The 16,792-nt window shown below is 39.9% G+C and overlaps 1 protein-coding gene and 2 long non-coding RNA genes across 5 annotated transcripts in view; 2 read left to right on the top strand and 1 right to left on the bottom strand.

Moving 5' to 3' along the window:
• The window catches only part of LOC105468891 (uncharacterized), a 36,538-nt gene extending 31,084 nt beyond the window's left edge, over positions 1-5,454 (top strand). Inside the window, exon 4 of the long non-coding RNA XR_979705.2 lies at positions 201-5,454. This is a non-coding gene — a long non-coding RNA (uncharacterized lncRNA). The remainder of the gene's footprint in view (positions 1-200) is intronic.
• Positions 5,455-9,825: 4,371 nt separating this feature from the next.
• The window catches only part of LOC105468886 (cathepsin C), a 40,451-nt gene continuing 33,484 nt past the window's right edge, over positions 9,826-16,792 (top strand). Inside the window, exons 1-2 of one of the 2 annotated variants that reach the window (XM_011719371.3) lie at positions 9,826-10,087; positions 12,511-12,656. In XM_011719371.3, the coding sequence (XP_011717673.2) occupies positions 9,916-10,087; positions 12,511-12,656 (318 nt within the window). In that variant the 5' untranslated portion in view covers positions 9,826-9,915. The remainder of the gene's footprint in view (positions 10,088-12,510; positions 12,657-16,792) is intronic. The other variant, XM_011719369.2, reaches the window with a different exon arrangement.
• The window catches only part of LOC105468888 (uncharacterized), a 248,477-nt gene continuing 242,417 nt past the window's right edge, over positions 10,733-16,792 (bottom strand). For both annotated transcript variants that reach the window (XR_011610973.1, XR_979694.3), the window contains 2 exons: positions 16,570-16,717; positions 10,733-10,803 (listed from right to left, as the gene is read on the bottom strand). This is a non-coding gene — a long non-coding RNA (uncharacterized lncRNA). The remainder of the gene's footprint in view (positions 10,804-16,569; positions 16,718-16,792) is intronic.

The raw sequence follows: 16,792 nt of genomic DNA, 5'->3' as shown, positions 1-16,792 counted from the left end.
CTCATCAAAAATTTCTCATCAGAAATATACTAGTGTTAGCATATTTCATGTGTAGCCAAAGACAATTCTTCTTCTCCCAGTGTGGCCCACGGAAGCCAAAAGATTAGACAACCCTGGGTTAAACAGAAACCAGCCTTTTGAAAATACTCACTCCATCACTGATATCAACCAATGCCCGATGCTGCCCCTTCTTTTTGCAGTTTCAACAAGACAACCAACCAGCATTCCTTCCTGATGAGAGACCACCTACCATGGAGCGGTTCTGGAAGTCTACAAGAAGATGAGTAGTGAGGGTTTTTGTGTCTTCTGCTTCACCTTTTGATATGAGAAGGCCAAAAACTCCACCCTCAGATGGTGCTAATGCCCCGGTTTTTGCACATGGGTCCCACGGAGAAGCATGGAGCAAAATTGCACATGCACATCTTTCTCTTTTCATAAATATTCATGACTACTCCTATAGCTTATTGAATATGTATATTTGCCCACTTCATTCAGTATAAATCCCTGTCTTATTCTTTCCACTCTCAAAGTATTTGTTTCTGGCTTCTGGCCAGAGGCTACAGTTCCCAGCCTGTCAGAATGGCCACCCTGCAAGCTGCAACCCTTTATGAGAAACAAAGCTCTCTTTTCTGTATTTATTAACTTCTTCATTCTTCAGCTGATAGTGATAAAATTGAATAGCTGGAAAAGGCCACCATAAACATTATGGTTAGTGGAGGCCTTTCTGGGAAGATAAAATATTTATCAGTGAGAATTTCACAAACAGAACGAGCAGTTTTTGGAAAAATGACATGAATTATTTCAGGCAGAGAAAAATAACAAAGTGAAAAGCTAATGAAGAGAGAAGTCTAGACGGTTTGAGGATCAAATAGAAAGCAGATTCCTGGGATAGTGAACAACTAGAGGATCAAAGGCATAGATGGGGCCAATGATGTAGGGTCTTGTGATTTTATTGAAACATGATAAAAAGGTAACCTACTGAGGAGTATTAAGCAAGGGAATTAATGATTCACATTTAAATTAAAAAAATCAAAGTGGTGATGGTAGACTCAGTCAAACCCACTGATCAGACACGGGGTGGGAGACAGGAGAGACAAGAACCAAGGAAGGCACTTAGGTTCCTGGCTTGTGCATTAAATTCAATGAAAAGAAAATGAAATTAGAAAGTAATTGCTATAGTCCAGCAAGAAATGATGGCATATTGGACCAGAGTGGTATTGGTGGAAACAGAGCAAAGTGGACACATTCATGAAGTTTGTCCTTGTCTCTTCAGCGTTCCTCTTACTTGTGTGGTCTATGGGATAATCCTCATCTATTAGCAAACAATAATGCTTCTCAAAATTTTCATTTCAAAACTTGGTTTATTTAACAGAAATAGTGAAGTGAGAATGGGATCACACAGTAGAGACTATCTCAGTAATTCACAGTTCCACAGGTGACTCAACATGCATCATGTGTATAGCTCACTTGTAAAATCTTTGTTTTTCTTGATTTTATATTTGACTGCATCAATAATTAGACAAAATCTCACTCTCTTAACTCCATTCTAACAATTGGACTTAAAGCCAGAAGTCTTGTTGGTTATCAGCTTTCTATTCACCAGTAGTATTTTTATTAAAAAGTCACTTATCTTTTCTGACCCTCAGTTTCCTTATTTGTAAAATGGGAGTAATAATATCTGGAAGATGACTCTCAGGTTGACATAAAATGTGAATGTACTATGCAGCTGAAAATAAACTATTCAAATAGAAAGCATGATTATTTTTTTCTAATATCATAAACTCTTATTCCATCACATTAAAAAATGTTCCCCTATTTTTTTTTTACATATCTTAACTGAATAAATCTAGAATATTCAGATGTCTGATATACAAAAGTAACACTAGTGAGCCACAATTTGTAAGGGCTATGCTTTCTGTGGTTTTTCCATTCTTGCAATTGTGCCAAAGTCATCCAACCACACTCTCTGCCCATCCCTCTTTACCTTATGACAAAGGGCACATATTTTTGAGACAGCTGTCAGTGAGAGATCTCAGAGTGGAAAATTATTCTAGTGAAGAGGTTTTCCGAATGTGCTCCAAGGACCTATGGGGATCCTTGCAGGAGTTCTCTACATTACTCACTTTCAATTATATATCTGTATAATGCTGGTTTTTTCATATTCAACTAAAGCAACTTATCTCAATAGATGGAATGCAGAAGTAGATAAGATAGCACTCTTTCATTAAGTCAGATATTGAAGATTTTGCAAATCTATAAGATAATATTGCTCTTCCCATTAATTTTTGTTTGTTTGTTTTGGAACTATAGCTGTATCTTCAAGAGTGTTACTTTCATTTTTTAATTCTTAAATGAATACGTCAATACTCTATTTTTTTATGTTTCATTTCTAATAGGGTAAATATTATCAGATAGTGACTATATAAGCAAAAGCTCTTTGGGGTCTGTATATCCTTTAAGAATGCAAAGGAGTCCTGAGAACAAAACTTTGAGAAACACTGGTATAGTGCAATCAACCAAGCTGGGTAGCATTACCAAAGCAAACCTATTATTTCTTTTCTTCCACCATAATAGTAAGGTCTAATTAGCTGAGTTTTCTTGCACAGAAATTTCATTATTCTCTCCTTCTGCCTTTCTTCCTGCTTAGCTTCCTATATGTTTTCCTTTCTTTTACTCAGTTTATTGAGTGAATAAATGAGTAAACATTGACCAGGTTCTGTGATGAACCTTGATATACAAAAATAATATAGTCCTGCTATCAAGGAGCATGGAGCCTTGTGGAAAAGATAGTCATTCACTCAGGTAATTATAATGAATGATGAATGCAGGAGCATGAGGTCATAGGAAAGAGAGTTTTGACATCTACCTAGAAGATCAGGAGGACAGAAACAGAGTACAGTACCCAGGACATTATAAGGCCTGAACAAATGGTCCAGCCTCCTTTTTATGCTTTGAATCAACCCACAATTTCAAACAGAAGTTTCCCCACTGTGGCTGTCATGGTGGCGCTCTGCTCCCATTTCTTTTCCAGAGAGCACCTGCCATAGGGGTATCCTTTGCTGACAGCTTCCAGCCATCGTGACTTCAGGATTCACCTCAGCTTTTCAATCAAGGCCAACTGCTAAGTGCAGCACAGGTATCAGGCCTGGCCATTTGGGCTTAAGCCAAGTTCCCTTATGGGCAGTCTTTGCACCAGAGTTCCCTGCTAGGCTGGCCGAAGCTATCCCAGAGGTGTATCTCTAAGCCTATTTCTCTCCAGTCCTCTTTCCTTCCTTCTTTCGCAGGTGTCAGAGAACTACCTTGTCACCTGAGAGTTTCTCTTCTTATTCCTGTTCCTTCCCTCCTTTTTCTTTCACAGGCATTGCTCTCTAACAAATTATTTGAACCTCAATTTAATCAGAAATAAAATAGAAATCAGGTAATACTTTCTTCGTACGATTGTGAGATGATTAAATGGGATAATATTAACATATGTTTGTTATTTTGGTAAAATGTAAAGTGGTAAATAAAATTATGATGATTATTATCATTACTACTAATTACAGAAGTGTATACAATAGCAAACACATGGCAAAATATTAATATATCAAATTCTTCCTCTAAGATCTTAGTTTTGATATGTGTTCTAGCATAGTTTTTCCAATTTATTCATGAGGCAGAGAACATAGAAATCATACTGTTCTTTGCCAAATATTATGAATTATAGATACATTTATATCAATCATAATATTCATTTATTCAACAAATATTTGAACATTTATTTTGTGCTAGGAGTTATTCAGATTGCTAGGATTACACTGAACTGGATTTGGAACCTACTGTTTAATTACTAAGGAAAATTTTCCAATAGAAATATACATAGTAATACATGTATGTAGTCAAATCTCCACAGAGATCTGTATTATCTTATTTAGTTTTCTCGAAGCCAGGTGAGGTAGCAGTCATTGGGAATATAATTACAAATATTTTATAGATGAGAAAACCAAGGCACAAAAAGAAGTAAATAACTTTCTCAAAATTAAACAGCTGCTGAGTGTCAGAACCAGACTTCAAATAGAGGTAATCTAGCTGGAGTCCTTGCCGTTAATATGTAAGCCAGTGATTCTCAAATTTTAGTTTATATCAGGATCCTCTCAAAGGTAATTGTTAAAACACAAATTGCTGGGATTTAACAGACATTTTCTTATTTGGTAGATACGGGACTCAGGAATTTGCATTTCTAACAAATTCCAAGGGCATGCTACTGCGGTTTGAATATAGTTTGTCCACTAAAATGTATGTGTTAAATTCACGTGTTAGAAATTTGGTTACCAATGCAACAGTGTTGAGAGGTGGGGCCTTTCAGAGGTGATTGGGTCATAAGAGCTCTGCCTTCATCAATGAATTAATCCAATCATGGATTAATGGATTATGGGCTATGAAGGAAGTGAGTTAATTATCATGAAAGTGAATGTGTTATAAAAGCCAGTTTCTCTGTTTCTCATGAGCTTCCTCACCATGTGATGCCTTGCACCACCTCAAGACTCTGCAGAGTCCCCACCAGCAAGGAGACCCTCACCAGTTGTGTCCCCTTGACTTTGGACTTCCTAGCCTCCAGAACTGTAAGAAATAAAGGTCTTTTCTTTATAATTACCCAGTCTCAGTTATTCAGTTATAACAAGAGAAAATCGACTAACACAGAAAATTGGTACAAAGAAGTAGGGCTGTTGCTAATAGTGAATATCTGAAAATACGAACATGGCTTTGAAACTGGGTAATGAATAGTCTGGAAGAATTTGGAGGAGCAGGCTAGAAAAAGCTTGTATCACTGTGAATGGAGCATTAAGGCTGATTCTGGCGAGGGTTTAGAAAAACAAAAAGCTAGAGAAAGTCTGAAACTTCTTAGAGATTATTTAAGTGGTCATGATCAGAATGCTGATAGAAATATGAACAGAAAAGACCATTCTGATGAGGTCCCAGATGGAAATGAGGAACAAGGTATTGGAAACTGGAGTAAAGGCCATTGCCGCTCTAAACTGGGTAAGACCTTGGCTAAATGGTGCCCATGTCCTAGGACTTCATGAAATGCATAACTCAACAGTGATAAGCTAGGATATCTGGAGGAAGGACTATCTAAGCAGAAAAGCATTTAGGCTACTAAATGAGCTACTTTTAGCCACTTTTCTTATATCTATAAGAAAAAACAGAATAGAAAAAAAATAGAAAATTTGAAGCCTGGCCATCTTGAGAGTGAAAGGGGTGTTTGGGTATGTTCAAGAGATTGCTAAAGAGGTCACCATGGATAGAATGAAGCCAAAGGCTATCCATGACAATGAAATTAAAAACCCCGGAGGCATTTCAGGGATCCTTGAGGCTGCCCCTTCCTCATAGGCCCTGAGCTCTAAGAGGGCAGAATGATTCTGGGGGATGGACTGCTGCCCAGGGCTGTTTGGGTCTCTACTCTGTGCATTCCAGCACACTGCATTCCAGCACACTGCTCCTCAGCGCCCTCAGTTGTAGTTCAAGCAGCCACAGGTGCAGATTATACTGCAGCTCTAGGATGTACAAGTGGTAAACCATGGCAGTATCCATGTGGTACTAATTCTGCAGGTGCATAGAATGTAAGAGCTTGGAGGCCTGGCAGCCTCCACCTAGATTTTGAAGAATGTGTTGGACTGTCTAGGGGTAGAGCTACTGCAGAGAGTTTCCACTAGGGCAATACCAAGTGGAACAGTGGAACTGGGGCTGTTGCAGAGAGCCCCGCTGGGGGCAATGCCTAATGCAGCTGTAAGAGCCAGACCGCCACCAAGACCCCAGAACAGTAGAGCCACTAGCAGCATGCAATACCTTCCTGGGAAAGCTGAGGGCACCATGGTGCCTTGAGGCCTCCCAGAATACCCCATCCCCCAGTGTACACAAGATGCTGGACATGGAATCAAGAAAAATTATTCTCCAGTCTCAAAATTTAGGTCTACTCTGCTGGGTTTTTGACTTGCTTGGGCCTGTTACTTCTTTCTTCTGGCCTATTTGTCCCGTTTGGGAAGGGAGTGTATACCCTATACTTGTCCCACCATTGTCTCTTGGAAGTAGATAACTTGTTTTGATTTCACAAACTCACAGATGAGACATTAGACTTTTGAGTTGGTGCTGGAACAAGTTAAGTCTTTTGGGACTACTAGGATGGAATGACTATATTTTGAATTGTGAGAAGGCCATGAATTCTGGGGGCCAGGGACAGAATGCTATGGTTTGAATATAGGTTGTCCCCCAAAAGTCATGTGCTGAGAGGTGGGACCTTTGAGAAGTGATTGGCAGTGCCCTCATGAATGGATGGATCTTTCATGGATTAATAGATTAATGGATTATGGAGTTATCCAGGGTTAGTTATCATGAGGGTGGGTATGTAATAAGCACTAGTTTGACCATCTCTCATGACCCCCTTTGCCATGTGATACCCTGTACCGCCTTGGGACTCTGCAAAGAGTCTCAACCAGCAAGAAGGGCCCCATTCGATGTGGCCTCTTGACCTTGGACTTACCTGTCCCTAGAACTATAAAAAATAAGTTTCTTTGTTTTAAATTACCGAGTCTCAGGTATTCAGTTCTAGCAACAGAAAACAGACTAAGACAGATGCTGATGCCCCTGGTCCTAGGCTACACTTTGAGAACCACTGCTAAGTAATGCTGCCTCTCTGTAAACCTGCTTTTAATTATGGGAACCTAGTGACAGACTGTGTTTTGTATATAAACTCACTTTTGCTTTACATACTTTTAACATATACTGAATTTTGGGGAATGCAACCTCTCGATAAACCTTCAACAGAAAATTCTACTTTGTTCTCCTGGGAACTTGACCAAGAGTTGTCTAACATCAACAACTCTGGTATGGTGTTTGAGTGATTATTTGATAAGGTATTTGAGTTATAACTCATTAGAAATCATTTCTGTTCTCAGAAAAAAGTTCCTATCACATTTACCACGATTCTACAATTTTACATAGAAGTGAAACCACCTTTGTGAAAATTATAACAGGAAATTATGACAGTGAAAGAAATCAGACATAATCGACTCCATCTTGCTTCTTACCTTTAAGCTGTCCTTTTACATTCCTGGGCATAGGTGAAACAAACTTTGGGAAGTAATTCAGTTCATGGTTTGACTCTGAAACAAAATTGATAATAGCCTTTCCCGAAAAGACTCCCTTCTTGCCTGGGTACCAGTCTGCCTTTGCAGGACTAACAAATTAGCTACAAGATTAGAAATTACAGTTTAGGGGTCATGCAGCCTCTGGCTCCAAAAGTCTGCACCCTCCTGCCCCCCACAAGTTGCTCCTGGGGATAATATCTCTATTGTAAAATCTAAGATCAGTGCTTGAGATATTTTACAGACCCTGCACTCCATAGATCAGCTGACACCACCGAGACCAGCAATCTGGTTCAACCATTTCCGCCATCCCACCCAGGAACAGAAGACAGCAAGAAAAGCTCACTTAGACCCCCTATGGGTCCATCTCCAACCTGACCAATCAGCACTCCCCACTTCCCAAGCCACTACCCACCAAATTATCTTTGAAAACGCTGATCCCTGAATGCTCAGGGAGACTGATTTGAGTGATAATAAAACTCCCATCTCCCCTACAGCTGGCTCTTAGTGAATTACTCTTCCTCCATTGTAATTCCCCTGTCTTGATAAATTGGCTGTCTAGGCAGCAGGCCAGGTGAATCCACTGGGTGGTTACAGAAGTGTGAAGAGCAAGTACCTGAGTGCCTCATTATGTTTTCCAACATATTCATACTTGAACATTTTACATGATGGGATATATCTTATTATATTAGAAATGTATTTAAAATATCTGATTTCTTCTTTTATTACATTTGGCATTACATTTATTTTTATTAAGTGTGTAAGTGGTTTATATATTAATTTCATTTCAGAATAGTAAGGGATTTGGGGTATGATCAGTTTAAGAATCAATTTTGTGTGTGTGTGGAATGGAGAGTTAGTAGTTATTTTTGAGAGACAACAGTATGGGAATTACTACATTAGTAGAAATAAACTAAACTGAAAATCAATGTGCCTGAGGTTCATTCTTAAATCTCATTAAGTGGCAATATGACATTCAGCAAGTGATTTAACTCTCTGAAACTCCATTTCCCAATTTTAAAATGAATCCATTAGACTAAGAGGTCTCCAAGATCTTTTTCTATTATTCAATCATTGAATAAGGACTGTTTTAAACTTTTTTTTTACAATTAAGTGTGTTACTTTGATTACGTTCATCAAATAAATTTCCACCTAAACTGGTTCTTCAATATTGATGACCTAATACAAATTTTAATGTTTTAACAATCAGTAACACATTTTCCCAGAGATTCAAGAAGGGAAACTTAATCTGCTAGGGTATCTTTAAATAAGTAGTGTGTTAGCTTAATTATACAATGTCAGCTTTTAATTCTAAGAAGGTATATAAAACCTAAAAGTAAGGTGTTCCCCAACACCACCACCAACCCCGCCCCAGGGTTTTGAAGTTTGTGCCCCCACTGAGGAGTATTTTCACCTCTGAACTTTCAAGGGCAACTCCTTTTGCCTCATTGAAACTGGCTTTCAGGCTTGGCAACCAAGATAAGAATATTAAGTACACTTATCTTAACACTCAAGGACACTTTCTGAATAAACCAGAATCTAGGGAGATATAAGTGAATAATGTGGACCTGCTCTCTTTGAATGTTTATAATCTGGTGAAAAAAATGGACATATGAATATTGATTTGTGACCAGTGCAAAGGGGGCAAAAATTCATATGCCAAAGAAAACGGGGACACATCAGGTCTGTCTTGTTCATCACTGTGTCGACAGGGCCTGACACCTAGTAGGCTCAGTGGGAGAAAGGAGCCCCGATTACCAACAAAAGCTAGGAAAGAACGGGAGGCTCTTACAGAAAAGGGTGATATTTAAACTGAGAAAGGAGGCACCTGGAAATAGTGCTACCTAATAATTTTTGGCGATCAGATTGGCACACTAGAACGGTTCGTAAGACCAGCCTTCTCCCATCGGCTAGCTTCCTTCCTCACCCTTCTCACCTTGGGCAAGCCGCTTCCTCTCTCTGGGCCTCCTGCTTTTCCTCTGTAACATAGAAGGGGTTGAGCAATATCATCTCTGAGAGCGCCATGTGTGTGCGCGCCAGAGGGAAAACCTCCACAACGCTAACACATCAAAACTGCTGGTTTGCACAACAACTGAATTCTGCTGAATGAGAATAGGCAAACAGCATTTACCAGGAAACAAAACAAAATCAAGCACATAAAAAGGTAGGAAGAGTTGGAAAACGGAAGGAAGATAAGTTCTCAAACAGCTGGAATAGTTGATTTTAGCTAGTGAAGTTTTTCAGAGGAAAAAAAAAAAGTTGGTTATGAGGCAACTGGACCTGAGAAAAAAGACTAAAGGGGAAGAATAGCAAGTAAAACAGAACTCCACTTGCTAGATTTCTCCTTCTGTCGCGCTCTTTCACCTGACCCATCCCCTTATTCCCCCCACACCTTTTCCTTCTCTCCCTACGTTACTACACAAGAACGAAGTCTGGGTCGTGTGCGGACCGCTTGTGGCTCCTTAAGCCCTCTTTTTGTCACCCTGGCCGTGCAAAATTCTGAAACGTCCCTCGGCAAAAAAAAAAAAAAAAAAAATCTGTCCCTGGGCCCCTCCCTAGTTCTGGGTCCAGTTGCAGTCAAGTGAGGGGCGGCGCGCGCTCCCAAGTCCCCGCTTCAGGGGCGGGCACGCGCCTGGCGCCCAACCCCCAATTCCCGGCTGCTCAGTGTGCCCGCCCCCGGGTTTCCGCGCCGGCGTAGCTATTTCAAGGCGCGCGCCCCGCGGTGGACTCACCGCTAGCTCGTAGCGCTCGGCTTCCTGCTAACTCTTCACCTCCTCTCTCAGCTCCCGGCAGCATGGGTGTTGGGCCAGCCTCGCTGCTCGCCGCCCTCCTGCTGCTTCTCTCCGGCGACCGCGCCGTGCGCTGCGACACACCTGCCAACTGCACCTATCTTGACCTGCTGGGCACTTGGGTCTTCCAGGTGGGCTCCAGCGGTTCCCTGCGCGATGTCAACTGCTCGGTTATGGGTAAGCCGCCGGCTCGGCAGTCCTCCGGGTCGTCCTTTCTGCCCTTGAGCCCCTAACGCAGCGCCATGCTAACTACCGCTTGCCCCCAGGCAGACGCTTGTGGGTGGCCAGAGCATCTTGACTGGATTGGGGACCCTTGGTGACCTTCCCCGCTAGGCCCGCGAAGTTAAAGTTCATCTGCTGAGAACTTCTAACTCCACACTTTCTTGGTTATCTTGGGGACTCAACACTTTTATCAAGAACTTTTTTTTATCTCTCCCGCTTAATTTTGTTTGGTTTGAGAGAGACTTGGGAACTGCAATCTTTTGATTCTCCAGTTCGATCTGGCAGCGTTATTTTTAAAATTTATTTTTATTTTCATTTTTAATTGCTATTGTACCAGTGAAGACAGATGAGCTCAGAGACTCTCGAGGATATAGCAGGAAGTTTTCTCTTTTTGTTAGTTGGTGGGAAAGGGACTTTCTGCCCGGCGATTTTGGTTTGAGCGTGTGTTGATGAGTACTAGAAAACGTCTAGTACCACTCTGAATTGTTTCATGCATTGCAAGGAGGTAAAAATTTAAAAAATAATAATAACAGAAAATTTAACTCTGAGCCTACTAATTAGAAATGCCCAGAGTCATGCACAATGCCTGGCTCATGGAAGTCTCTCAATAAATACCTAGTGTTTGAACATACTGGAGATATTCCATATGCCTTCGGATAACGTGGTTGCCCCTAGAAAAAAGAAGGGGGTAGGGTGGAAAAAAGACAAACACAGTCACTGGTCAGAAGAGTCACACTGTGGTCTACCCAAATCCTCTTACAGCCTGTTACTTTTGCAGAGTCAGTAAAAAATCAGCTATAATTTTCTTGTCAGCAGAACAAAGATTGTTGTCATTTGTTACTAAAGAAAGACCTTTTTAACTGACTATATAGCATTTCATAATCCTGAGCATTATAACTTTTTTTTTTTTTTAGAACAGCGTCTCGCTGTCACCTAGGCTGGAGTGCAGTGGCGCGATCTCGGCTCACTGCAACCTCCACCTCCCAGGTTCAAGCGATTCTCCTGCCTCAGCCTTCCGAGTAGCAGGGATTACAGGCGCCGCCACGACGCCCAGCTAATTTTTTGTATTTTTAGTAGAGACGTGTTTCACTGTGCTGGCCAGGATGGTCTCTATCTCCTGACCTCGTGATCCGCCCGCCTGGACCTCCCAAAGTGCTGGGATTACAGGCGGGAGCCACCACACCGGGCCTTTAAAAAAAAAAAAAAAAAAAAAAAAAAAATTGGGTTTGAAGGTTGGGGCAGAAAGAGATCGGGGTTTGCCCTGCCCCGTCACATGCAATCTCCCATGTCAGAACATTAATCTGAAACATGGAAAAACTGTTTAAAATGTAGAACGCTCCAGATTGACACAGCTGAACCATTTTCAGGCAGACTCTGCCTATAAAATTACCTTTGGCCTTAATCCAGTAATTAAAGGCACCTACAGGTCTGAGCCCTCATCTATGAAGGTTAAACGTTTCATTCCTAACAGCACAAATTAGTTTTATAGGACACAGACCTCTAGTTTGCCGAATAAACTTTGGAAAGATTCAGATTATGAGGTTCTAAACTGTAGAGTCTTTGAGGAGAAAGGTACCCCATTTCTTCTGTGAATAGATCATTTTGTGTCTTCTCCTGGGCTTAGTACATTGTCCTCCTTAGAATCTGATAGCTAGTCTGTTTATTTATCTTTTTATTGTCATACCTTTTATTCTTGCATTTCCCACTTTTGACTAGCATTTTGCCTTCTCTCCATTTCTGGAAGCCTGTAATTTTCAACATTCCCCATTTCTCCTTTTCTTCAGTGGAAAAATTTCTTCAGTGTTGGGATGTTCTGAAAAGGTACTGTACTTTTTGGGGTATCCTTGCCTGCTGGGCTGCATAGCGTATCTCTCCTTTTTGAGACAAGGTCTCACTGTGTTGCCCAGGTTGAAGTGCAGTTGTGCAATCATAGCTCACTGCAGCCTCCAACTCCTGGGCTCACAATCCTCCCACCTCAGCCTCAGCCTCTCAAATAGCTGGGACTACAGGCTTGCACCACCATAACCAGCTAATTTTTAAAAAGTATTTTTGTAGAGACAGGGTCTCACTATGTTGTCCAAACTGGTCTTGAAGTCCTGACCTCAGCCCCCCAAAGTGCTAGGATTACAGCCGTGAGCCACTGCTCCTGCCTGCATTATCTCAAATTTTGAGAGCCTAACTGTGTCACAGTCTTTCCTGGGAGCAGGAACTGTTTGAGGCAACAAGATGGAGCCTCTGGTTTCTTCACTAGGCAGACTGTGCTCAAACTGGGTAGCATGAAAGGAAAGCAGCACAATTATAATAGAAATTGGGGGATTCTTTCCCCTATTGAAATCCAAATCATTTTCCTTTATTGTGCCTTTTTGTTTTTTCTTTAGGACCACCAGAAAAAAAAGTAGTGGTGCACCTTCAGAAGCTGGATACAGCATATGATGACCTTGGCAATTCTGGCCATTTCACCATCATTTACAATCAAGGCTTTGAGATTGTGTTGAATGACTACAAGTGGTTTGCCTTTTTTAAGGTTAGTTTGTTGGAAGTTGGATTTACGTTTTCAATGATTTGATATCTGAAACCTCTTCTGATTAGTAGACCCTCAGAATTTTAATTTTAGATTAAGAAGATAACCGGAATTGACACCACTCTTCCCAAGAGTAGTGGTTGGTATAATTTTGCCACTTTATTTAAAATTATGATTTTAGTAGGTTTAAGAAATACCAGCTCTACATTTGAATATGTATAAATTACGTGTAAAATTTACATTTTGGTAAGTATGACTAAATTCTTAATTTATTTTTATTATTACTACCACTTTATTTCTAAATGTTGCCATAGTCATTTGGCTTTGTTCTGAATCTATAGGAAAGATATAGAGATTACACATTTTGTTTTCTTGCAGTTATTATGCTTATCCTTCCTATCATTACCTGTTGGCTATGAGAGATTGGCCTAAATGATTCGTTATCCTAAATATACTAAATATATTGAGTAATTTTTTCTTCTGAACTAAGAGAGAGAACCCAGGAGTTACTCCCTTAGGCTGGTTAAAGTAAAAGGTAGCCACGTCAATCCAGCTTGTTTCCTTCTCTCACTAGGAAAGAACTGCTGTTCATTCTCATAACACACTGTTCCAATTGCAAACATACTCAGGGTTAAAATAGTTTAGCACAAATTGCAGCCCATTTCATTTGTTCTTCTCAAGCTGGAACTTTTCTTGTAAGCTAAATATTAAATGGTTCAAGTAAATTGGAAACATAAGCTTGAAACTAGGCATTTCTCATTATACATAGAGTATAAATAAAGACAGACTTTTTCATGGCGAAAGGTTTACAGCCCTTAAAACATCTGGAAAGAAGTGGGAAAGTAGGGAATGACTGTTAAGTATGATAAAAGACAAAGCACCAACAAAGGCCTGGTTCTAAACTTGTTATAATTTCTCGTGGGAGTTGTGGTCTGTCACGAGGTTATGGCGGTCCAAGCAAGTTTACCATATATTTTAGAATAATAACTCCCAGAAATATTTTTAAAATAAGGACCTTTCTTTAATATGGAAAAAAAAAAAAGATGAAATAGAGGGGAAGAGGTTGCCTCTCCTCAACTGGATTTGCTGGTATGATATGCAGCTGGTGGAAACCAATTTGTCCATACTGGCTGTTGATGGCCAACAGTCCACTGAATTAGTGGAAACCCATGGTTAACCAGTTGTTAACTATTTTTAGTATCATTTCCAGATGCTATGCATTTTTTTGTAAAAACATACTTAGTATCTATATACATTTTAAAAATTGTAATGTATATGTGGTATATTTAACCTGAAAGTAATCTTTGGTATATATGTTGATGAGCCTAGGCCTTTGCAGACCTCTTACAGTTACTCTGTCACAGCCCTTCAAAACTTATTTGACTTCAGATTAAGAATCAATTGCCTGTGGAATTCATGTGCAAAGAAAGAGATATCCAAGGCAATTGTTACCATGTACCATAAACCTTGTCCATAATTTTCTGTCATTTTCTTTTCCTCTGTCTCTATCTCTTCTTGTTTGACACACAATAGACACTTAGTCAATTTATTACAAAAGGAATGAATGAAGTGGAATTCAGTTGGGAAATAGGTTAAATGAAGTATTTAGGAGATGAGCAGATATAAATAGACAAGTACATAGTTTATTCTTTTGACTTAGGAAACTTTTCATTCTTAAATTCTGCAGAATTGGAGAAACTGGTGGGGAAACTTCTAAAATCATTAATTACCAGAGATGTAATAGATATAGACAAAAGCAGTTTTCTTCTATTATATTTTTATCAGTTTGTTCTTAGCTTAAATAATAGTCCAAAGCTGGTAGGGACAGAGGGAATTAGCTGGTGACTGAATGAGGAATTGTATCACTTTACGTATTTCTTGTGAATCACGGTGTAAGCACATTTGGTGTTTTGCCATAGCCTCAGAACATTAGTCACGTTAGGTCAATAGAAAATCACTTTTTAAAGCCAAATAAAGTTATGTGTATTCCCAACCATAAGGTGGAAAGAGTTAATATATATGCTGTTGGAGGTTAGAACCCTGCCTAATCCTATGATTCTGGATGGCATTGGTCAAATCCTTATTCTTTCATTAGGAATAACAATAGGAAAAATACTCCTGCCCTACTGATTTCAGGATATGTATGTTTTAAAGTGCCCATTTGACAGAACCATTATCAAGGCTGTGTTTTGTTTTTCTACAGAATAATCAACCACTCTGGTCAGTAGTTAGGTCTTATGACAGGGACCATAATTTCCTTTGGCAGAGTAGAATATAATAGGTACTTGTTTTTGAAACTTGATATAATCAGATAGTTCCAGATAAACGTAGTTTGCAAAGTAATAAAATACCACGTTATTTTAGGAAATCCAACTGCAAGAGTGATAGGAAGCAGAGTTTAAAAACTTAAGAAAGATATTAAGATGGAGTTGACTTTGAATAATAAAGTCATCCACTGTTGGTGGGTGACATTTATTAATACAGAAAATTTACAGATTTTACCACAAGCGTCAGGGTATTTCCTGCAGCTGGGGAAACTGTGCTTGAAAGGACACGTAAATCAAGAAAAACACAAGCCCATTTAATAAGTAATGCATGTAAGAATTGTTCCTACAGAATTAGAAAGCATCTTTTACATTAAAATTTATTTTTGTAAAAGGAGAAAACATCAAAACTTGAGTAGTGTTTGCTATTCAATTTTAAGAGTCTTACGTAAACGAAAACATACTCAACCTACTGCCATTACAGAAATATTTGACAAATTTTTGCCGTGCTTACCTGCCATCATTGTTGTTATCCTACAAATCAATTGGATTTTCATACCTCTCCACTGACTCATGGAACCCTACCACTTGTTTTGTTTTACCTTCTTTATATATGCTTCAGATATGCTTGAAGTAGATTGTTTCTTATTGTTCTCTCTGCTCGAGTTTGTTGAGTAGTTGGTACATGCAGAGTATTTGTATGTTATAATATATATAGGTTTTGTCCATGGTTCCTGGCTCATAATTCATTCCCAATACCCTTCTTTCAGAAAACCAGAATCTCTCTCTCTCTCTGATCTTCTCCTAGCCTCCTTTCATCTGCCCACTGCAGGACTCTAATCTGATTATGGGTTCTAAAACCCTCATACGAGAGAGTATTCTGCCCCATACTACAGCAGAAGGAACACTGCACAGAGATACCAAGAAAAATCTGAACAGACAGGCCTTGTTGGGATTAGATCATGCCCTTTTAATCTAATTACATTTCAACATGGTTATCCATGCTTTAATCATGTGTATTCAATGCATGCTCCATAAAAGCCCAAGAACAGATTTGAGGGAATTCTGGAGTGCTAAACACGTCGGGTCTGACAGGAAGGTGAAGAAGAACTCAACATGCTAGAAGGGTGGTCCCCCCCAACTCCACGGGGACAGAAGCTCCTGTGCCTGGGACCCTTCCAGACCTTGCCCTATGTATCTCTTCAAGTGTCTATGTATTTATGTCCTTTCAAATATCCTTTGTAATAAATCATAAATGTGTTTCCCTGAGTTTTGTATGTCACTCTGTCAAATTAATTGAACCCAAAGAAGGGGTTATGGGAACCCTAATTTGAAGCCAGTCTGTCAGAAGTTCTGGAGGCCTGGACTTGAGACTGGTGTCTGAAGTGGGCAGGCAGTCTTGGGGACTAAGCCCTCAACCTATGAGGTCTGAAACTGTCTCCTGGTGGGTAGCATTGGAGTTGAACTGGAGGGCACTGAGCTGGTGTCTGCTGTAGAATTGATTGCTTGCTTGCTGGTGGGGAGATCTTCCTACATATTTTGGGGTCACTGAAGTCTTTTGTATTGATTGTTGTTGCCGACTGAGAGAATAGGAAAAAGCACGTTGAGTAGTTTTTCCACACCACAGCATTCTTTTAGGCTCCTGCTTTTACCTTCTGCTTCCCTCAGCATCCTGCATCTCACCAGGAGAGACACAGCTGCTTCCTAGTTCTCGGCATTCCACTTCGGAATCAATCGTGATACCAGTAGCTCCTATTGCTAGAAACTTGCATTATTAAGTTCTCCTTATTCAGGGCTCATCTGAAAGAGAAACATTTTTTATGATTTGAGATTTCTAAGCCATTTTAAAACTTGGTTTTAACAGCTTGAGAAATT

The sequence above is a fragment of the Macaca nemestrina genome, chromosome 12 (assembly GCF_043159975.1).
Source record: "Macaca nemestrina isolate mMacNem1 chromosome 12, mMacNem.hap1, whole genome shotgun sequence".
Lineage (NCBI taxonomy): Eukaryota > Metazoa > Chordata > Mammalia > Primates > Cercopithecidae > Macaca > Macaca nemestrina.
The sequence above is the reverse complement of the archived record's forward strand: the minus strand, read 5'-3'. Positions and strand labels throughout refer to the sequence as shown.